Here is a 24,555-nt window from a genome sequence, read left to right as displayed (position 1 = left end):
GGTTTTGCACCATATTTAAAGAAGAACAAGCCTCCTTTGGCCTCTTTACAGTCCATTGAGAGTCCAGAAAGGCCCTAACTCGTGTGTGTGTGTGTGTGTGTATTCTTTGGAGGTTTAAGCTTGGAGGGGAGTTTTTGGTGAAGGAATTACTTGGGAAGCAAGCTAGTTGAAGCAAGAGTTTGAGGGTTTCATGTTCTGCATCAGAAAGGGCTCTCTTGAAGGTATTAGATCGTTTTTCCCTTGGCTCATTTTCTCCTAAACCCTTTTGTGCATGAGTTTAGGAAAGGGTTTTTGTGTTTTTAAGCCAAGATATGAAGTTGTAACTTCAGATCTGGACTCCCCTTGGCTTCTAGATTCATAAAGCCACCAACCTTGTCTAGTATGAGCCTTACCCCAAGGATGTGATTTCATTGCAAGCTTAGTTATGCCATTTTATGGTCTTAAAGCCTTGCATGCACATAAAGTTTGTAACTTTACATGATAAGCATGCCTAAGGAGGTTGGATCAGCAATTTGGGGCCTTGGCATGGCTTAAAAAGTGTCTGCATGGTTAAAGGGTTGAAGGGACTCGGCGAGTCATATGAAGATAGGCATTGAACTCAACGAGTTGGATGAACAACTCGGCGAGTCCGATGAAGAGTATCGTAGACCCAACGAGTTGGATGAACAACTTAGTGAGTCGGTTAATGTTTCCCCAAATTGATGAATGCGTGTGAACCTGTTGAGTTGCAAGAAGGAAACTCGACGAGTGGCCCTAGGGTTCGATCGCGAACCTTAGGAACTCGACGAGTCACTCCGGAGACTCGGCGAGTGAACGAGTATCTCGAGGAACTCGGCGAGTAGCCGAGGGTACTCGACGAGTAAGGGTCAACATGGAATGTTGACCTTGACTGTTGGCTTTGACTTGGACCAGGGGTTGACTAGTTGACTTATGGGGTACCTTGAAGAGTTGGGAACTTACGAGTATGGTTATACTATGATAATAGGTGGTGGAGTTTGTGGCAGTGATCCGAGAGTTGGAGTTTATTTACCGAGTCGGCATTCGCGATGTGAGTTATCCTCACTATACTAAAGGGTCTAAGGCACCAAGGTCGGCCCATTGAATATGTTATCCTAGTAGTGTTAGTATGTTGAGTATGAAGTTAATGTTGCATGCTCAGTGGTTATGCCAGTTAGGTAGTCCTGTAGGACTACCTGTGTTATATGTTTATCAGCTTGCTTAGTGGTTATGTTATATGTTGATATGTTATGTGGGATGGGTTGAGGTGGGACTGCTTCATGCGGTAACCAACAAACCCGGGAGCATTCCAGTTACGGGCTAAGGGAGACCCGTACTATGGGCTCGATGGCAAGCCAGATGTGAGCTCCTGAGTCGAACAAAACTTCTTGCTTAGCAAAAGAGACACAAACGATCGGGTAGCTCCTGAGTCGAAAAAAACGTGAGCAGATATACCATTGACCAAGAAGGTCCCTATACATACGCACAAATTACACATAATCAATGCAATTAATTATAGAGCAGAGAAGAATAAACACGTACCAGCCACAATGTTTGGTGCTGCCCGAGCCTCCTCGGAAGTCGACTTAACTGCGCGGCTCTTCACCGCTGGAGCATCCGCCTTAGCAGGGCGGCCATCAGTAATCCTCATCGTGGCGGGCACAGGCACCGCCACTGCTCCTCCCCCTCCCTACAACCTAGGATAATCGGCCCGCTTATGGCCAATCTGGTTGCAATGAAAACAAATTAAGCCCTTCCTGAGGCAATCCCTGCTCAAGTGGCCCTGCTGACCACATGCGTAGTATCCCGAGCCTGTTATCCGACAAGCTCCACTGTGCGGCTTACCGCACTTGGCACACATGCCCCGGCCCTGCTGGCCCCTACCGGATGAATCTGAGGTCTTATGCTTTTTAGCCTGACCTACTGCTGTCTGTGCCTGCTCAGCTTCCACTTGGTGCGGAAGTCCAACTCCATCTCCCGCTCACGGACCTTCTCCACCATCTCATTCAGGGTTTTGCACCCCTGTGAAGCTCACAAACTCCCGGATATCATCCCTCAACATGGAATGATACCGTGTCCTCCTCATGTCCTCATCGGTAGCGTATTGTGGGATTAACAATGCTCGTTCCCGGAATATGGCGGTGATCTCCGCCATAGTCTCGGTAGTCTGTTGGAGCTCCTGGAACTCCCTGACCATCCTCTACACCTCAATGGCTGGTGCAAAATCCACATCAAATCGCCGAACAAACTCGACCCATGACATCTCAACCACACCGGCTTCTCCCACCTAGCTAGTAACCTCTCCACACCAGTCTCGAGCTCTATCTCTCAGCATATAAGAAGCAAAACCCATTTTTGCCGCATCGGAGCAAGAACTCGTGCACTGGGCGTTCTCGATATCCGCCACCCAGTTTCGGATGACAATAGGGTCCCTGACCCCGAAAAACTCTAGCACTCCGCACGCCTTGAACTCCCATAATGAGGGAGCTCGGGCCCCAACCTAGCCTACAACAATCTCGGCTCTAAATACCCTGAGCCTCTCCTCCATAATCTCCATCATACTCCCCTTCACCGTCCCAAAGATAACTGGCATAACGTCAAGGATGCCCCTGGTAACCTCTACTGCAATAAGCTCAGGCAGCCTCTCGTCGATGACCTCGGTAGTGTCACCTGACTTAGCCCCAGATTCAGATCCCGATCATGTGCCGTAAATGTGACATCCCCAACTTCATGGCTAGGAAAGACCGATTTGTTTATGCTTTGTTTTTAAAATCAGAGTAATCGTTTAAAGAAAATTGTTGCGGAATTTGTTCCCAAAAAAAATATGATAAAGTTTTATCAAAGCATTTCTTAAAGAAAAGTATTTTCATTATATAACAAAATCTCGGGATGTCATGTTCGAATACAGAAAAAAGCATAAACAATATAAAATAGACCTTACAACAGTTATTTATAACTACTGATATATAATCCAAAATCTCTCGTCAAGTCCACCAACTTATACCCTTGTGTCATTACCTGTAATACAAAGAAAAATGAGTGGGTCAGGTTTGGGAGCCTGGTGAGCATATAGGGTTTTCAACCCACAATAATACATTTATTATTCAATCATCAAACAGTCAACCCACATACCCATCCCCATATCTCCTTTATTTATTAAGGGTTTACCCTAAGAACCAATTATCCTTCATTCATTCATTCCTAAGGATTTACCTAAGGAATTGGCACGAAGTCCATTGCTGCCAAAGTTTATCTATCAGATACTAAATCCATAGCTATCAGGCGCTAACTCCATAGTCACCAAGGTTTTACTCAACATGCACGAAGTCACATCGTCACCAAGGTTTATCAAATAGGCACGAAGTCGCATCGTCACCAAAGCTTACTCAATAGGCACGAAGTCACATCGGCACCAAGGCTTATTTAATAGGCACTACGTCTCATAGTTGCCACTATTTCATCTACCCATGTTCTACCCAACATATTTGTAGATATAAAATACATATACAGTTTAAATCATTTAACAACCGATATAAAACATTCATTCCAACCATCTCAAATAAACAAACAATATATAAAAATATAGCACGGATTTCATAGAAAATACTTCGTATTTGTGTGTTAGAAGAAAGTAACTATACACTCACTTGATCAGAAGATGATCGAGCAGCGTTACGACTTGTAGAAGTAGTATTCTTCGGTGAAACCGGGAGATCTTCACAAAAACCGGGCTTCTCACGGGCAGAGCTTCGGCTCGGGAATTGCACTTCTCAGGATCTTCGGGGCTTCGGGACTTGCTTCGGGGCTCGGGAATGATACCGGGGCTTCGGGATATTTCTTGCACGAAAAACGAGGTAAAAGGGGAGAGAGAGAAGAGGAAAGGTGCAAAGAACTCGGCTTCCCTCGCATCCCTTTTATAGGGGTTGGAACCTTGGATTACGCTATGCGTAATCCTAGGTACGCTATGCGTAACCCGAATAAGTCCGGTAACTCCCCCCTTCATATAATATCAGATTTTATATTTAAATTTAATATTTTAATTATTTAATAAACTTCAAGAATTCATATCTTCCTCATACGAACTCCGTTTTCGAAGTTCTTTATATCCACGCGTAGGTGAGACTACTCTCTACAACTTTCATTTAAACTCCGTCGGCTAATTTTGAATTTATTTTTATTATTTATTTTTAGTAGGCCAGGACAGGAAAACTCCGTTATAAATTCATAACTTCTTCATCCGACATCCGTTTTCGTCTGTCTTTTTATCGTTGCACTACTAATGATGAGATATTCGATTCTCGTTTAGATTGCTTCGGCTAGAAATCAATCGATCTTGAATTCGAGTTTCGGGCTGCATACTGCTAAGCTAAAACTTAGAAAAATCATAACTTCCTCATACGAAGTCAGATTTGGGCATTCTTTTAATGTACGCTCTCGGTTTAACGAACTCTACGACTTTTTTTTTAGATCACTAAGGCTAAATATCACTCTAACGTAAATTCACTATTTACGTCGCACTGTGTTGTGTCGGTTCTGTGGTGAAACTTCAACATGTCATAACTTTTTCGTTATAACTCGGATTTCGACGTTATTTATATGTACGGAATCCTTGTAACATATACTACAACTTAGTTAAGATCAATCATTATAAATAATCTTCCATAAAAAAGTCATTTTTGACGCTTATCGTCTCTAAATTGACTAGCCCTAATCTACGGGCGTTACAGTAAACCATAATGATCAGAATGGCCAAATAGGGGATCTTTCCACACCGGTCCTCCTCAAAGCTTTTAGATCTAACATTGGTTCGGCTATAGGTCCTATGCTTTCAGTAGTACGGGCCCAATACTACCTTCTACACCTACCTGTACCTTCCCTAAATCTCTACTGATAACTCCGATTCGTCCCAAAACAAATCATATCCCACAGACTACCGTATATCTCAAATCCTAGGCAATCCTAAGATTTTCTCTACTCATATCAATCCCATCAATCATAATAGGTTGCCTTTATGCATGTAAATTATACAAAACAAGATCAAATAGACTTTCGAATAATAGATTCTACACTAGGACCACAACCAGATGAGGAACGGGAAATAAGGCCAAATAAATCATTCTAAGGCTATAAGTTCCCGACCGTATACAATTTTATGAGCATACACATAGCAAGAACCATACGATTACCATAACTCAAGTATTAGTATTACATGGCTAACATATTGGGGAAACTACTTACTTGGCTCGGACGATCACACACGTTGCACTCTCCTCTTTTCCATTCTTTAAAAGTTTTAAATTTCATTATATTTTTGAAAACAATTTTTACCATTTCCTTAGTTTGAGTCCCGACGCACCCGAGGGCATGCCTAAATCCCTCAAACCAAGGCTCTGATACCAACATGTAACGACCCAATTTTCAAAAGAAAATTTTCATTTTTAATTAACAAAAAATATTTCCACAACCATGAGGTTTCCAAATACAGTTGTTTCCAAAATTCATAACCATTACAAATTTATTTCAAATCATCAGAGTGTCCCGTAAAATGCCCGAGAGAGAGTGAACGCCACGCCATCAAATGTTGCCCTTGCCCTTGGGCTCAAATGTACCTGAAACAAATCCACAAACGGTAAGCGAATGCTTAGCGAGTTCCCCAGAGCATGCCCCACACACAATCCACATAACACATATCATGTTAGCTATAAAAGCTATCTCTACCACATAAGCCATGCATACAAACATATAAGGATGTCTTGGGCTCCTCCCAAGGTCTTACTTCAGGATGCCATGGGCTCCCCCACATGGTCTTACACCCAAGTGCCATGGGCTCCTCCACATGGGCTTACATCCAAGTGTCATGGTCTCCTCCGATGTTCTTTGCTTGAAAAGCCATGGGTTCCCCCATATGGTCTTAAACCCAAGTGTCATGGGCTCCCCCATGGTCTTTCCCTACAAGTATCACATATATAGCTAGTATATTACCAAACATATCTAACTATCATACCACATATCTCTACAACAAGCATACCACATATCTCTACACAACAAGTATATCATCTATCATGAAATAGGCTGGCCTTGGTGCCTTAGACCTATTGGTATGGTGAGAAGACTCACCCCTCGTGAATGTGGAACTGATAAGCTAAGATTAGCTAATCCCCCACGTGCTGCTCCAAATCAACCACCAATAATCATCATGTGATCAACTCATCAAAATCCCGTAGACACCCTTAAAGTCAACCCTGGTCAACAGTCCATGTGTACCTCTACTCGTCGAGTTTTCTGAGTAATTCCTCCACTTGTCGAGTTACTTGTGTAACTCGCTGAGTCACTCCGAAAACTGATGAATACCGAACCGAAAAACCATGAAACTAAAAACTCGTGACAACCGACAACTCATGAAACCGAAAACTAATGACAACCAAAAACTCATGAAACCGCAAACTCATGACAACAGAAAACTCACTTGAAGACCTGAAAACAGGTAAACCTTATTCGACTCGTCGATTCAACTAAGGGAATCGACGAGTTCCTTCAGTCTCCTTCAAGTTCAGCCCTTTCCAGTGGGATCTAAGGTCCCAAACTCCAAATCCAAACTCTCCTAGTGTATATACCACGTAAAATTGCAAACTTTACGTGCATGCAAGGTCCTCCAAGGCTATAACTTCAAAACTAGGATTCCTACAAGGTTCTCATGCATGGAAAGGGGCTAAGCTTGATAAAGTGAGTGACTTTATGTCCTTGGAGACCTAGAGAGGTCCAGATCTAGAACATTTCCTTCTGATAAGTCCAAATCTGAGTTTGACCTCATTTTGCATCCAAACGTGACCACATTCTACCAGGAAATGAGATCTAAGTAATTAGAGACCAAGGTGGTAACTTTTTACCTCTAAATGAATGCTCACAACCCGAAGATGTTGGATACCAAGCTTTCTCCCTCCTTCAAGCTCTTCTATCCCCAAGTTTCCTTCTTCAAAGGCACAAATTTCACTCTCTAAGGTCCATACACACTCAAAGAAGCTCAAATATGCGGCTTGGATTTCTTTCTGGACTGTAAGGACGACATGGGAGGCTACAGTGAACCATAAGTCCTTTAAATAGGGTACCAGCCCCTAAAATTTAGGGTTTTCCTCTGCAACACCTACTCGTCGAGTCGGGCCTTCCGACTCGTTGAGTAGGGTCGAAATCCCGTGTCCACCAAGATGTCTCTCCTCGACGAGTTGGACTCCCAACTCGTCGAGTCCACGTACAAAACCCTAAAACTTAATTAAGTAATACCTAGAACATATGTTACAAATACGGACTATGAGCGGAACATTGATGTAACTCGATTCGAACCGAAAATGACTACGAGTCTCCTATCGAGGTCCAAACGCAAGTTATAGACCGAAAATACATATCAAGAATAGCCATAACATATTTCATATGAACCCCCTTTTGCTTCCAAGGTCATCCAAATAGCCTCTCTAGGAACACTATCATACGCATTCTCCAGGTCGATGAACACCATATGTAAATCCTTATTATGTTCTCTATATTTCATTATTTCTACATAAGACATCTAAGTAGGTGAATTGCCTCGGTCGTCGATCTCCCCAAAATGAAACCAAATTAATTTTCTGAAACAGTCATGCCAATACATAACATTCTTTCAAGCATACAACAAATATTTTGGAAGCATGAAATCTACTCGCAAAATATAATTTTTAGAATGCTTTTACTTGATTTTTATGAAGCACGTTGTTGTAATGAATACAACAAAGTCAATTGAGGATCATGTTATATATTAAGTCATCTAGTACCCCCTACATGTGACATGATTGATAAACCGTGAAACAAGTACCAACTAACCTAGTTATTTGAATCACGATGTACTAGTGAAAACATGTATTATATGTATACAGAGACCATAATGTAAGGGCTAAGGATACCCACTTGATTTGAAACCATTTTAACTGCGTATGCTTTGCTGAATGTTTGTAATTAAGGTTTTCAGCCAAGAAGAGTATCAAATTCTAATTGTGAAATTGTGTTTCAAAGAAACCAAAAATATATATGGGGACCATTTTTAGTATTTCACATTTCATAATAACCACTTTGTTAAATACATTGTTAAAAAGATGATAATTTTGTTAAATGGATTTTTATCATTATGTGATTTCACTATATGCGAGACCTTCTTTTGGATGATAAACCTATACACGTCGTTAAGGAGCTTCCGTTGGTCACTTGCTTCACTGCCTACCTCATTCCTGCCTCAGGTTTATGCATGAGACTTCAAAGGTAGGTTTGCTTTTGTAGCCACTTCTTTAACTTATATGTCGTAGTTTCTTGCCTCCTTCACACACCACTTCAATTAGCAGGTGAGTCGCTCCTATTTGCAAACATCGTTTTCCTTTGTCGCCACATCTGCTTCGTTTTGCGGCCCTGCATCACTGCCTCATGTTTCCCTTTTATCTTTATATTTTCTCCCTTAACAAGTAATCCCTACCAAACACATTCTCATGTTTATCTCTTGAAGAAACATGTGCAAGGTTTAAAGTGCCCAAAGCTTCAAAATCGACATGTTTATACGTCAATCTTGATTCACGATTGTATATAAGGGTTATCATCAAGCTTCTTGCAACCCGCTTGATTTCAAGGTTTGTATTCAGCTAGTTGTTCTTTGGTTTACCTTAATCTTCATATTAAAAAGACAAAACTTCAAAAATGGTCCCTGTGGTTTCCAAAAATATCAAGTTTAGTCCCTAATTTCAAAAAACCTCACAGATGGTCCCTGTGGTTTCAAAACTTTTAACATTTGGTCCTTCCGGCTCACTCCGTTAGCATTTCACCGTTAACTCATTTTTTATTATTATATTGCAGGGATATTTCCATCATTTTACCGCCAGGGACTATTTATGATGTTTTGTTTTATTTAAAAAAAAAGAAAAAATATATTATCTCTCTCTCTCTATGTGTGTGTGTGTTATCCTTTAAACCACCCAACACCACCATAACCCACCACTTCCACCATCTTATACCACCCTAAACCACCAAAAACCACCACTAAAACCATCAAACATCTTCCTTACACCTCCTCAACCTCTCACCCATCGAGCTATGTCCAAAAATAAAGGAGAAAATAGGGCGTCAACCACCCACTGCCACCACCAAACACCCCACTGCTTCCACCCTTTTCCGACTGTGCGATGTCTAGAAACCCTTCTCCACCCTCCCTCTATTCCCCTTTGCCTTCGACTTCACCGGAAAAAGCAAGAAAAACCGACAACAGGAGGATGTCGGCCACCTGCCATCACCACCGATTCACAACCACCACCACCCTCCACCGTGCTGCTGCCTTCTTTCTCGTAAGTCCACTCCAACTCTATTGTTTCGTTCGTGCATCACCAATTAACCCATTCTTGTTCAAATCGTAAAGGTCAAATGCTTCGTGGAGCTCATTGATTCATTCCTCAGCAGAAATCTTTCCGTCGCCATTGGTTTCGAAATGGCAAAACCTCTGATTCCATTTCGATTCATGTTCAAGCTCAAGCGCCTACAACCTATGATTACATTCTGATGCCAATTATCAATTGAACCGCACTCTTTGTTAACATCATAATCGAGCTTGATCAGAAATCATATTAACACACTGAAATCAAAAAATTGTTTCTAACATAGTGCTTCCACCAGAAAAATGCAATCAAAACATGAGCATATCAAATTAACACACCTGCAAATCAAATCTTGAACAGATTAAACCTGATTGGAACGAAGGAGATGGTGCATTGTAGTCGCAGGAGGTACAAGAGCCAACACACACACACACACATACACAATTGTAGAGGACTTTCACCCACTAGGGAATTGATTTTAGTTCTGAATTCACATACGCATACATGATTTCATCGGAGCCCTTTGTTTTCTCAAAACTGCACTCGAGTTCGTTGCTTGCAAAATTGATATCTTCAAGACTGATTATGTGGTCAAGGATGTTAATGGGATGGTTCATAGGATGTTAATCGAAATACCAAACCCTCGATTTCTTATCATACATGATGAAGATGAAGGACAGGGACATAGATAAGTCTGGTAGGAAGAGAATGGGTCGGGGGGTTAGGTTTAATATATTTCTTTTAAAAAAAACAAAATATCATAAATGGCCCCTGTTTAGTAAAATGACGGAAATACCCTCCGAATATTATAATCAAATAATAGTTAACAGCTAAAATCTAACGGAGTTAGCTCAAAGGACCAAATGTTAAAAGTTTTGAAACCACAGGGACCATCTGTGAGGTTCTTTGAAATTAGGGAGTAAACTTGATATTTTTTAAAACCATAAAGACCATTTTTGAAGTTTTATCTATTAAAAAACAATGACAATACACCCCCCCCCCCCCCCCCACAAGGGCACTGTTCATTTAATTTTTATGTTATCAGACCAAAAAGGCTAAATCCAGATCATGTTACAGCTTTTACAAAAATATAATACTAAGATATAAAATAAACATCTCTCTGTAAATAGTGACTTTGCCTCTGGTCATAAAAGATTCTCATATTTACACTTTTTATCCTACATAAATTTTAATTTAACAGTTTTCATCATTCATAATTTTAAAGTTAAATTATTACTATTGTTTAATTTGTAGTTTTGGTCCCTTACTATATTTTAAAGTTATGTTCCTTAACATAATTTATTTTTGTAGTTTTCGTTTTTATTAATTTCCTTAAGATACATTTTTAAACCTTATTTCCGAATGCCTCCTCCGTATATAATTGTTTGGAACGAATTTTATTTTGACAATTTTGTGGTCTACTTGATATGGTATAATCGTCACCGTGTCATATGTGGATTGTTGACATTTGTAAATCATATTTTATATACAAATTGCAAATAGTTATCATGTGCATTAAAGTTATGTTTTTGGTTGCTTACATAACTTTTTTTATAGTTTTCGTTTTATTAATTGTAAACGAGTTATCCGACGCAACATGGAGAATAACTAGTTTGGTATATTTACGATTAGCCCTTGAATTTCCGTTTGTTTGGTCAGGTTAGCAAAATCTCTATATTAATAAAAGAATAGTTTTAATATCATTTTGTCATGTGTCACTCTAATACAACTCCACATTAATATTATGTCATGTGTCAAACAGGGGCGGACGCAGGAATACACAGTAGGTGTTGCCGAGTTTGAAATAGGTGTTGCCGATGTAGAAAAATAAGGTAAAAAAAATCGAAAAATCGAAATTTTTTCCACTGCGGACAGAAAAAGTAGGTGTTGTCGGTGCCACACCGGGACACCTACTAGGTCCGCCCCTGATGTCAAAGAGATATATCATGCAAATCACTATCACAATTAATGAGGTTAGAGTTTTAAATAATAGAATTTAGAATTTTGATAGAAACATTTACTTTTTTAATTATATGTTAAATTTGAAGTTATAATTAACTTTAAAATTTGGTATATTTATTAATTAACATATTATTTAAAATTATTTATTTAAAATAATTCATTAATAATTATGCATTTTTTTGCTATGAAAATTAAATTAATTTATAATCATGGTTTCTACGGGTTATAAACTAATTAACTAATAATTTAATCAATATCAGTAAAAACTTTCAAGTGGATATTCTCAAATCTCAAATCTACATGTAAAATCATTATTGAAGGGACTTTGTGCTTTTTTTATTTTATAAAAAATAAAACATATATTTTAAGGGAAATATATGACCCTTTACATAATATAAAATACTAAAAAATAGCAAATTCACTATGCGAAACAATACAAAAAGCTTAGCTTTAATGGTGTCCGTTTTAATGGGAATCAAGAAGATATTTATGGTGACCAATCCGACGACTCTCTCACACGCACAATCACCTCAGAACACACACTGCTCTTCATTCAAAACGGGAGCACAGAAACTGTTGCCGACACACACATTAAATCCCACCAAATCCGTTAGGTAATGGATCCAAAAAAACCATCCATTCTCCCTCTTCCAACTCGAATAGAAACAGTTTTCTGTATAATTTATGTGTTTTTCTGACAGAATTCCAATTAACACGAGACCTGTGTTTGTTAGTTCTTCCTCTTCGCCTCTCAGATTCATCTTCATTCTTCAGTAAGCTGTCACAACTTATTTACCGAGAATCTTCGGTAAGTGTTGTGAAGAATCAGTTGTGATTAGACTAGATTAGCAAAGGGGATTTGGGGCAGAATTTGGGAGTGAAGATGGGTGTCGTTAGCACAATTATGGGGGCATTTGGTTTTGGAATTGGAGTTCCAACTGGGCTTGTGATTGGGTACTACTTGTTCATTTACTACCAACCAACTCATGTTGAGGTTCGTATAATCGTATTATCTTCATCTTCTTCGATCTTTCTTTCTGTAATTTATATGATTCTTTTCATGGTAATTGTCGATTCTCCAAAGTCAACTAATACGTTTCAGTTTGGGTTTTATGTGTATTTGGTTTTGCAGTTATAGGATTTTTGATCTAATTTCTAAATTAATTCTGAAATAAGGATTGAAATGTCCTTTTTATCCATTCTTTTCTCAATTTCTACCAAAAGGTCGAGTCAATTTTAGTACCAACAGATAGGAATATCTTTTAAACCTATAAGTTTTGTGCCATTCACATAAATTAGGAAAAATCATCAATTGATAAAAAGAAAAAAGATAATTATAAAAATGACCACATCACTATAGTAGATAAATTGTATTTTTGTATAGCATATATATATATATATATATATATATATATATATATATATATATATATATATATATATGTCACTTGTACGGACATTTAACTTTTGACTAAAGTATCATAAAAAACGCTTTCTTGAAATTGGAGACTTGATTTATTTTGGACACTTCTTGAAATTTCAAAAAGTTAAACAAATGAAATCTAACATAAAAAAAATTATTATTATTGTCAAATGTAATGTTATAATTGAATTTGAAACATATCAATTTTAGGATTTTTAATTTTTTTTTTCTACTTGTCATTTTCTTGTGATTTTTATTTTCTTAAATTTAAAATCTATTAAATTTCAAAATAAATGTTTAATAATAGTTTATTTCCTTTCCATTTCAAATCTCCTAATATTAGAATTAAAGCTTAAATAACTAATATCAAGCATCCAATTGATTCTATCATTCCAACTTTATACTAAACTTTTATTTTTAATAAACATGTGTAAACATAGGTCTCACACCTATTTAATCAATAAATAATAATATTTTGTTACATAGACTAAGAAAAAGGTAGAATCACAAAAATATTATTGATAATTAAAAGAAACAAACTAACTTTTTAATTTAGATTTACATGACTACAATGTTTGAAAAATTATATTTTGTACTATTAAATTAGTTTTGTTTCGGCACTAGCTTTATATTATATCAAAAGTAAAAGAATAAATAAATTTGGGATTACACATTGCAAACTAGGTAAAAAAACATGTTTGGAGTCCAAAATGGTTCATTTTTTTTACTGAAATTTAACAAAAGTTGAAAGATTTAGTGATTTACCAATACCAAAGTAGATTCAACATAAAAAGTATTTCATTCAGTTTGAAAAAAAAAACAGTGATAGTAAACCTTTTGGATGTATGAAGCGCGAGAAAAGTTTTTTTTTTTTTTCAAATTGTTTTGGTGAAAATGAAATCGAACTCTAGATTAAATATATATATATATATCAAGTCAATTAATTACTTATTGTGTGTTTTTGTTACTTTGAATATCAAGACACCAAAAGTACGACCGTTAGTTGAACGAGATACAAAGTCCCTCGAACAGATGCTTCCGGAAATACCAATGTGGGTCAAAAATCCTGACCATGACCGGGTATGTATTCCTCTCTTTATTATGATATATGAATCTAATATTGCATTCCCGGTTCAAAATCTAACATCCAAGTTATTTATCTGACAGCTGATAAATAACTTGAATCGTTGAAAGAATAATCTGATAAATAACTTATTTATCAGATTATTCTTTCATATCTAACGTCCAAAAGTAACTTGTTTGACTTCCAAAAGTCAATGCAAATTGTTATGTGGTTATTTACATTCACTCTTTTATCGTATACAGGTTGATTGGCTCAACAAGTTTATCGAGCTAATGTGGCCATATCTAGACAAGGTGGTGGATTTGTCTATAATTTTAATCAATAGCATGCATAAATGGTCTACAAATTTATCTATGAATAACAAAATACATATTTATTTATTTTTTCTTGTAGGCGATTTGCAAGACTGTGAAGACTATAGCAGAACCGATCATAAAAGAGCAGATTCCAAAGTACAAAATAGACGCAGTCGAATTTGATACACTTACATTAGGCAACCTACCACCCACATTTCAAGGTTGTTAATAGTAGGAAACATTCAGAGTTTTGAATTTTTATTTTTATTTAACACGTAAAAATTGATTTATTTATTTTAATATTTTATGGTTACGTTGTCTGTTTTTACAGGAATGAAAGTTTATTCTACGGATGACAAGGAGTTAATAATGGAACCATCATTTAAATGGGCTGCTAATCCCAACATTCATGTTGCTGTTAAGGCCTTCGGGTTGAGACCCACTATTCAGGTATCCATGATTATTATTATACTGTATATAGATAAAAAATTGTAATAGTTTTATTCTATTCAAAATAGTAAGAAAAAGACATAAATACCCTTTTTATGTTCAAATTATATGAGCTTTTTTCGTTTCTCAGGTGGTGGACTTGCAAGTATTCGCTTCACCTCGTATCACCTTAAAGCCATTAGTTCCGAGCTTCCCTTGCTTCTGTCAAATTCTCGTTTCTCTCATGGAGAAGGTAACCTTACCTAAATCCTAAACCCTAGTAGTTATATCCATTCGTTCATGACTCATTGTTATTAAAGGCGTTAATTTCAGTTAGAACTTAGAATCGTATGTGTACGTATATACGGCTATCACATTTTTCTGCAACACAAAAACAATAATTTCTCATCGTTTCATGATTTATCACCTCAAAACTCAATGGAATCAAAGTATATTTCCTATATTTAGCGATTCATATCTAATTTTCTTCGAATTTCAGCCTCACGTTGATTTCGGACTAAAACTTCTCGGAGCCGATTTGATGTCCATCCCTGGCTTGTACAGATTCGTTCAGGAACTTATCAAAACCCAGGTCGCAAACATGTATTTGTGGCCTAAAACACTCGTCGTACCAGTACTCGATCCTGCAAAGTAAGTATCAATCAATTAACCAATCGTATTATCTGATATATATGATCGATTCGAATTGTTTTTTGTTGATTTGATGTATGAAATTGTCAGAGCGATGAAGAGGCCAGTTGGAATGCTGAATGTAAAGGTTTTGAGGGCGATGAAACTGAAAAAGAAGGATATTTTGGGTGCTTCGGACCCTTATGTAAAATTGAAGCTCACCGAAGATAAGCTTCCCTCCAAGAAAACCGTTGTCAAACACAAAAACCTTAATCCGGAATGGAATGAGGAGTTCCATTTAGTTGTGAAAGATCCGGAATCACAAGCTCTTGAGATCATCGTATATGACTGGGAACAGGTATTTTGATTTTTGAATGTTATAATCTTGACTATATATATAATTTTGACTTTTATGGTCAAACAAAAACTGGATGATGTAGGTGGGGAAACATGACAAGATGGGGATGAATGTCATACCACTAAAAGAAATAACACCGGAAGAACCAAAAGTTATGACTCTTGAGCTTCTAAAAAACATGGACCCAAACGACACACAAAACGAAAAATCTCGAGGTCAAATCATGATTGAATTGGTGTATAAGCCTTTCACAGACGATCAAATCCCGGCTGAAAGTAAAGATGGAGAAGTGATCGAGAAGGCTCCAGAAGGAACCCCAGAAGGTGGAGGTTTGCTTGTTGTTATAATCCATCAAGCCGAAGATCTTGAAGGCAAACATCATACCAATCCATCTGTTCGTATGCTTTTTAGAGGAGAAGAAAAAAGAACGAAGGTAATTTTCCTTTCTATAACAAGGGTAAATTCGTCATTTTACCATGACTTGGGATGAAGAGTTTGTTTTATATGATATGTAGCCTGTGAAGAAAAACCGTGATCCGAGATGGGATGAGGAGTTTTCATTTACTTTAGAAGAGCCACCAACAAACGACAGGATGCATTTTGAAGTCGTGAGTACTTCTTCAAGGATGGGTTTAATTCATCCCAAGGTATATAAAGAAAGAATCAATCTTATAATTTCACCTAAAAGGATGATTTTTTTTATGTGATTTGACATAATGTGTACATATTATTTAGGAAACATTGGGTTATGTGGATATACAACTTGGGGATGTGGTGAGCAACAAGAGAATCAATGGAAAGTACAACTTAATTGATTCGAGGAATGGTAAGCTTCAAGTGGAGTTGCAATGGAGAACATCATCTTAAAGAAGGGTAAAATTGTCTTTTGAGAAGAAAGAATTTGAACATATGGAATTTTTAAGATTGTACCATCATCGAGTTAAATGTTTGATGGTATTTGGCGTGTTGTCATTTGACTTTGGGCTTGTGAAGTGTGTAAGTTATGTCTAATAAATGAAATGTTTTATGGGTTATTTATTATAAAAGTACAGATTATTAGCGACTCGTTTAAGCTTTACTTCTTATGATAAATTGATAATAGTAGTCACTACTTTGGTGTTTACTTCAGATCTTATTTCTAAATATTTTCGCATCAACATGTTACATGTTGTTTTTTTTTTTTTTTTTGAGGGTAATTCGACCCGATGGATCAGGAATATCTGGCGGGCCACCAGAGGGGCACCACTCACCACCAAAGGGAACGAAGAATCGAACCAACGCCAATCCAGGGAAAATCCCCAAAATGTGTGCTCAGCCAAGAGTAGAACTCTTGACCTCATCCACTAAGGCCTATAACCCAGGATGCATCACAACCAGCTAGGCTGGTGATCACATGCAACATGTTACATGTTAGTAGTAATTATAATTTCGATTCATATATCTTAAATGGAGTCAATTTAGCTTATATTTTTCGAATTGAAAGTTTAAATATATCAAGATTTGTGCAAAGTGTATTGAAAAGGCTATATTTTTATTCTAATATTATAGTCCTTAAATTTTAATCGTAACTAAAACATGAATTATTTATAAACTTCAAAAAACTATATTTTTCTAGTTTGTTTTAGGTAGCATATCTTAAATTTTATGAAATGATGAAACTTAAAGTTATGATATTATTTTTTTTAATATGACGGAACATATATTGTAAAATTTATTAAAATAAACTTGTCATGTGGTTTGAAATACTTGTATGCTTAATTGCTTCGTAACTAATTTTTTTTTTAAACTCCGAATGATCCTTATGAATTGGTTTTGTAACCTTTTTTTTAGTATCTACCAAACTTAAAATGACTATAATGTCCTTATATATCTATTTTTTTTCATAAATTATAGTTTTTATTTATTATTTATAGGTTTCGAAAAATAAATATGGCTCATCTATGCCACCACTCCATCTCTAACAAATATCTTCTTCATCTATGCTACAACAATTCATTAACGTATACAAACCCTAGAAGTATGTGTGTGTATGGGGGTATCAATTTAAGCATCAATGAATTTCCTCTGGGTCGATATCTGTTGACGAATTTTAGTTTTCCTTGCGACATCATATTCCTCTCCCACACAATAGTTTTGAGGAGGGGGGGGGGGGGGGGGGGGGGTGTGTTGTATTAGGTTTTTGACGAATGAGGAGGTATGTGTTTTTCTGATTTTTGTGCAATTCAAAATCAATTTTAGTTTCAGCAAGTGCACAAAATCGAGAAACATGTGGAGTTTTTTTTTCTAGGTTTAAACATCGATGTGGGTGTAATTTGTAAGAACTATCTTAGATTGTGCAAAACTTTGATTTTCAGTTTCATCAAATTTCCGGTTTATGTTACTATTATTATTATTATTACTATTTTTTTGGGGTTATGATTGTGGGAACTATCTAAGATAGTTCATTGATTTTTGGTTTCCTTATTCATCAATTGTGTATGGTTTTCTTTTAATCAGATGTTTATTGTTTTATTGTTCATGAATTGTTGATAAGATAAATATTTGATGGGTTGCAGGTAAGATGAAGAAGAGGTGGACATGACAAAGCGATGATTTTTTCAGAGAATAGAAAGGAGATGGGGGACTGGGAGGAGGCTGAGGGGTGAGTACATATACTTCGATGAATTTTTTTTTTATGTGTGCAAGTTTTCTAGCAAGTGGATGTTGTAGACGGTGGAGAAGGGTAAAGATTATAGAGTGTGGTCGTAACGACGAAAAAAGAACATTATATTAGACTGACATACGAGTGTATTGAGAAAAATGCTAAAATTGGTGGGGCCAATATGTTTCATAAACAATTTTCTTATTAACTTAATATTATTAATATTAAGGTTAAAATGGTTATATAATTTGACCGTATCAAAACTAAAACCAAATCAAAGCATATGTAATGTTCGGGTTAAAAAATAAAATTAAAGTTTATCTTAAACTACATGGACCATTCGTGTAATTACTCAATTTATTACTATGCAATCTCAAGAGTTATTTTAAAAACACTAAAATCTAACCCCTAAAAGTGTTACTTTCTTTGACTCCTTTTTTGCCTTTTGATTCCTTATAAAATGCACACCTTTTTATCGGTCCATACTTTTAGGTGTCTTTCTATGACCCTTTTGTGGAAACGAATTTGAACACATAATTTTTTTTAATAAAAATAACAAAGAAAAAAAAAATATAAAAAGTCATATTTCAGGAAAATGATGGTAGAAGATTGCGCGAAAAGAATGTTAGTCATTTTAATTGTTTAACCCTCCAAAAAAGGACAAAAAAGCACAAAGTGTTTTTATACCTTGGTCGCAACTAATAAGATTTATGTCACAACAGTGAATTTTTCAATTTAATGAACGGATATTTTGATAACATATTAGACACTAAACAAAAGTATATTATAAGCGTTTTACCTTTTTATACATACCTCATCGTATAAAATAAATTTCATCAAAACTTTTTGCTAGTAATCTTGAATATACAATTATTATAAAGACAAACTAAAAGAATTTACGTGCTTTGTCGCGAACGGAAAAGACCAGGATTCAACCAATTGTATACAAAAGCATTGATTTTAAGTGCAAGTATATCGACAACTTACATTTCAATGTTGTGTACATCACATCTGTTTTCATATTTCACACTTTCCCAGTCTGAACTGACATGCACAAACATAAGAAATACAAACCTCATTTTCACTTATTTGTGTATCATAGCATCCTATTTTCATTTGTTTTTGTTAGATCCTTGTACTCTCCATCTTTTTCTTGGTATAAGATTGTACTTTGAAAAATCTACCTCTAATTATAGCATTGCATTATAGCTAACAATAAATACCAACTTATTTTTATTTATTTGTTTATTATAGCAACCTATTTTTATTCCCTCATGTTATAACATTCTACTTAAAAAGCTACCTAACCATAACAATGTCCATAGTCACATAGTTCGCGGTACCCTTCGGTATGGGAACGAGGATCGGGAACGCGGTTCGCTAGGGAGGATGTATCGGGTACGGTCGGGGGTAGGTTCATTTCGGTACATCCGATACTTCCCGGTATGGTATACCATAATATTTGGTACGGTGTACCCATTTTGAAAACATAATTCCAAGAACAATTAACTTAGTTTGTAACACACTAATACTTCAACTCAAATTGTAACATTCCAACAACTAAAACCTCAAATCAGATTGTAACACACTAATTTTGAAACGATAACAAATTTCCAAAAATAAAAGTAAAATCAATTAAGTGATTCATATATTATTTGTAATTATGTTGTGGATGCGAAATAGTCTAATGGCCATGAATTCATTGTTTGAAATCAATTAAGTGATTCATTAACTAACGTGAATGTGAAGTTATGAACCGACTGAAATCAATAAATTAAGTATAATCAATAAATTTGTAACATCCATAAAAAATAAGCCAATTTAAAAAAATTTTAAATATCCAAAATACCATTAATTATTACAAAGTGTTCTCAAAATAGTTTAAGCATCAGAGTTCCCAGAAATCATAATCATAAATCGAGGAAGTGTACGGTCACGCCTTCGCCTTCCTGCGGACATCCGTTGTACCTGAAACAATAATTGATAAACGTAAGCTCGAAGGCTTAATGAGTTACCCCCAAAATACCAACCTCATACAACCATAAACATATCATATAACAAACACAGAACAACCATGCATCTCGAGTCTACAGTGTGACTGGTCCGCCCGCACCGGGCCTTCAGTCCACCTGGTCCGCCCACACCAGGCCTTTAGTCCACTTGGTCCACTCTCTGAGTCTACAGTATGACTGGACCGCCCGCACCGGGCCTTCAGTCTATCTGGCCCACTCTCCGAGCCTCGGCACGTCTGGACCGCCCTCTCGGGGCCTTCAGCCTATCTAGACCGCTCGTCGGGGCCTCGGCACGTCTGGACCGCCCTCTCGGGGCCTTCAAACCAATTTTTAGTATTATATATATTTTTCAAAGTGCAGTTTCATAAATGAGTAGATCTTTTGAAGTATAATATTTTTCTAATGATAAAAAATAAATGCATGATGTTATGATGGGAAGAAATGGAAATAAATACAATTTCTTATCCGATATTGATTTGTTGATCTCATCAGCTGTCCGAGACCCAGACTAATTATGTTGGAAAGGTTGATTATGCTGCAAAATTGAAATGGATAAAATTAGTACACCAAAAAAGAATATATATATATATATATATATATATATATATATATATATATATATATATATATATGTAAGAAATAACAACTTACTTTAATTTATTTTGTGTGGTATAGCATCCTACATATAAGTTTTTCAACAACAACATTGTAATTATAATATTTTCTTTATTAAGACACTGTAATTTGAAATAACTAAATATAACATTCTGCGTTTAATATTTTTTTTAATAGAACATCACACTTGTAATTTTTTCACCAAAATATAGTAGATAAAATTTTTGTGTTTGGATGATATTGTTATATTTTGATAGAGTTTTTAAAAGTACGATGTTATAATAGGAAGAATATAAGTATGATGCCATAAGAAACAAATAAAAGAAAGTACATTACTAATATGAACATCCACAACATTAACAACCTGCTATGTCATGATTATGTTGGCCTGTCGCTAATTTATCTACTCAAATACTATAATTGTAGTAATTACCTGTAAAGATGACTTGAATCCATCATACTCCTACAACTGTTTAGTTTCAACAAAATTGTTAGTATCACCGTCTAGGTTAGCTCCACGTCACTACATTCTAGTACCTAATTCATATAAAATACCTCAAAACTCCTGAAACAAATAAATAAAAATATTAAAGTTAACAAATCGTAACATTTCATCTCAATCGACTTAAATCAAATTATTCTAACGTTATATCAAGAAAGCTCCCAACGCCTGCATGAAATAAACGATTGTAGTGGAGTTGCCTTCTCCAAGGGAAGTTAGACCGATTCCTTGAACATCATAATACACATTTTCTCTCTCTCTCTCTCTCTCTCTCTCTCTCTCTCTTTAAGTTCATTGAAAACAAACAATAAAAACTAACATTTAATTACACCCAGATCGTAGAAGTAAAAAAACCTAAAACTTTCACACCCATATCATCACACAAAGAGATGATTGAGAAAATTATGTCGATCAAGAAGGTGTTCTTCATTGTGCGGTGTATTTGTCATGAGAGCAAGAGGAAGAGAAATTGGTGGAACTCCCAAATCTACTCTGCATCTATAAACACATGAAGAAAAAGTATGGGAATAAGCACAAAAATTGCTTTAAGATGGGTATGAAACGAAATCGTGTATGAAAGATGTACCTCATCTGGTGATCTTCAATGAGATGGTAGAGAAAGATTTCAAAATTTCATGTCAATCAAATTCAGAATCACATATTCCGGAACACAGATTAACCAAAAATAACCTAGCAATACATTTTCATAAAACATCCCAGAAATTATAAGAAGTCAGATGACAGTGAAGAAACTTGATCCAAAGAGAGACTCTTCAGTTCTTTTGTTGTTTGTAACACCCCCTATGACACGTATTACAATATTGTCTGCTTTGGGCTCTGACACAAAAACTTCCTAGGGGTCACCCTTCCCGATACCACTCTCCCTCGGGCACGGTTAACTACAAAGTTCTTATGGGATCTGTTACCTTAACAACTTTAAAACGTGTTGTGACATGGAAGGTATCCACACCCATTATAAGGAATTTTTAGTTCACCTTCCCAGCCAATGTTGGATTAGGTGTAGGTAGCTACCCACCCTCACCTTCCCATTATAGGCTTCGACGTCTTTGTCAAACACATCGAACCATGCCCTAACTCTGATACTGTTGGTAACATCCCCCATGGAACGCATCATAATATTGTCCATATTGGAACCACCCAACTTAGTGAAGGTGGGTTGCACATGATCCCACTCGGTTGGGTAGGTGTACTAAACATTCCTTATAAGGGGTCGACATACCTTTCCTATCACAACATGTTTTAAAGTTGTGAGGGCAGCAGATCACATAAAAACTCTGTAGTTAAGTGTGTCCGGGTGAGATCATTTCAAATGGGTGACCCTTGGGATTTTTTTATGCCATAGGTTTTCATTTTACTACCCCATCATGTTGTGGGGTGTGAGAGAAAGAGGTTTCAAGTATAACTCATTTACAAGAATAGAAATCATTTATGAAACCAGATGTGAATTCCCTTCCGTTTTCACTCATTATCCTCTTAACATTTCTTCCAAATTGTGTTTCAATAATATTGCACAAAGTAACCATGTGATGGTTGGCTTCATGTTTGTGTTTAAGCAAGACTACCCATACTTCTCTACTAAAATCGTCAACAACGGTTAAAAATAGTGTACCCGTGTGAGTGAAGGTGTACGATAGTTTCCCCATATATCACAATGTATTAAATTGAAACATGAAGTCGTTTTAATAAAACTATTAAGAAAAAGGAGTCTTGTATGTTTAAACTTTACACATGAATCGAAAACCCTATCACTTCACTTGCAAATTTTTTTTTTCTAAAAACTCAACTTGACGTAATTTTGATTCAGAAGCATGCCCAAATCTCTTATACCAAATTTAATCTCCAACGCAGTCATCAAAGCTTTTTTTTTTCATCTATCACCAATTGCATTCAATAAAGACGACCTTTGCACTCACCCACTCTAATCAAGTTCTTCTTGTGTAAGCCATGTACAAGACAAAATCCAGGATAAAAGGTTACTGCATGATTTAATTCTCCATTTATACAACTACGAAAGAAGGTTGCACTTAAAACTTGGAATGTATAACACATTCCCAACTTTTATCCCATTTGGTAAATCACATGATCCCTTCCCTTCACCAGGAATGAATTTGCCATTAGGTATGGCGATAACTCATGATTACATTATACTTTCTTGTCAGGGAAGGTTTGATCACTTGTCATATGGTTCGTAACACCTGTATCAATAATCCAAGACCTATTAGGAACTTTCTTACCAACCATGTTTACATTGGGATTGGAAACATCTTTTGAATTACTTGTGTCCTTCATGAAGTGTTTGAGGAGACCTTGATATTGTTCGTTGGTCATGACATGCATTTGAATTGGCTTAATATTAACCAAAGAAACCTTGGATCCCCCTTATCTTTCTTCCATTTCCCTGTCTACAATTCTGGGTAACTAATACATTTGAAACAACCCTCCTTATTGTGTCCAAGTTTACCATAAAAAATGCATTGCTACACTTCATCTCTACTGCCACACTTTATATCCTTAGTGGCTCCTCTATTGTTTTGTGATGAAGAGTCGTCTGACCATTCACGTCGGTTCGTGAAGCTTTGAAAAGCAGCCGCCTCCTGTGTTGGTTTTCTTGTGGCGGATATGGCTATTTGTTGTTCATCTTCTGCTACAAGGTGATAAGCGGTTCCTAGAGTGGGGGTAGGTTTCGATGCTAATATTTGTGTTTTATGGTCGAGAAAACGGTGTCAAGGTCCATCAAAAACTCATAGAATCTCTCATTTTCATTAGAATTGCTTAACGTCTTTCCAGTATCATAGATACATCTTCCACATATGGCGTTCCCATCATTCTTTGGTTGCGACGAATCTCCTCCGGTTATGATAACACTGGCATCGATGATAGATGAGACGGATCTATTAGACACACTCTGATACCATAAAGAACCTTATGGAATAGGTTCTTGATATTTCATTAATCAAGAACGAGCTTAAATAGGAATACAATCAAAGTCTCTGTATTTAATCAGAAGATAACAACCAGACTAATAAAGATAAATACAAAGATAATAAAAGACAACTATTAATCTAATGGATAGACACCAAACTCCTTTAGTTTATTGTTATTATATTGTGTTTATATGTGATATTTAAACCCAATAAACCTAAGACAAAATGTATCTCCTGACCTTCCCCTTTAACACGTCCTTCATCATGTAATCCTTGGGCAATCT

The 24,555-nt window shown here is 36.3% G+C and overlaps 1 protein-coding gene across 1 annotated transcript; it reads left to right on the top strand.

Moving 5' to 3' along the window:
* The first annotated feature begins 11,849 nt into the window (after positions 1-11,849).
* On the top strand, positions 11,850-16,621 carry LOC111903860 (synaptotagmin-2). Its single transcript, XM_023899608.3, has 11 exons — positions 11,850-12,330; positions 13,741-13,839; positions 14,086-14,136; positions 14,237-14,360; positions 14,471-14,589; positions 14,720-14,821; positions 15,068-15,219; positions 15,310-15,556; positions 15,639-15,989; positions 16,072-16,203; positions 16,292-16,621. Exons 1-11 carry the CDS (start codon positions 12,220-12,222, stop codon positions 16,421-16,423), a joined length of 1,620 nt encoding a protein of 539 aa, XP_023755376.1. The 5' UTR covers positions 11,850-12,219; the 3' UTR covers positions 16,424-16,621.
* Positions 16,622-24,555: the final 7,934 nt, after the last annotated feature.

The sequence above is a fragment of the Lactuca sativa genome, chromosome 9, assembly GCF_002870075.4.
Source record: "Lactuca sativa cultivar Salinas chromosome 9, Lsat_Salinas_v11, whole genome shotgun sequence".
Lineage (NCBI taxonomy): Eukaryota > Viridiplantae > Streptophyta > Magnoliopsida > Asterales > Asteraceae > Lactuca > Lactuca sativa.
The sequence above is the reverse complement of the archived record's forward strand: the minus strand, read 5'-3'. Positions and strand labels throughout refer to the sequence as shown.

Coding starts and splice junctions, on each gene's coding strand:
- LOC111903860 (XM_023899608.3), top strand. CDS start 12,220: ATGGGTGTCGTTAGCACAATTATGGGGGCATTTGGTTTTGGAATTGGA. Junction 14,822..15,067: donor TCGTTTCTCTCATGGAGAAG/GTAACCTTACCT, acceptor TTCGAATTTCAG/CCTCACGTTGATTTCGGACT. Junction 16,204..16,291: donor TGGGTTTAATTCATCCCAAG/GTATATAAAGAA, acceptor CATATTATTTAG/GAAACATTGGGTTATGTGGA.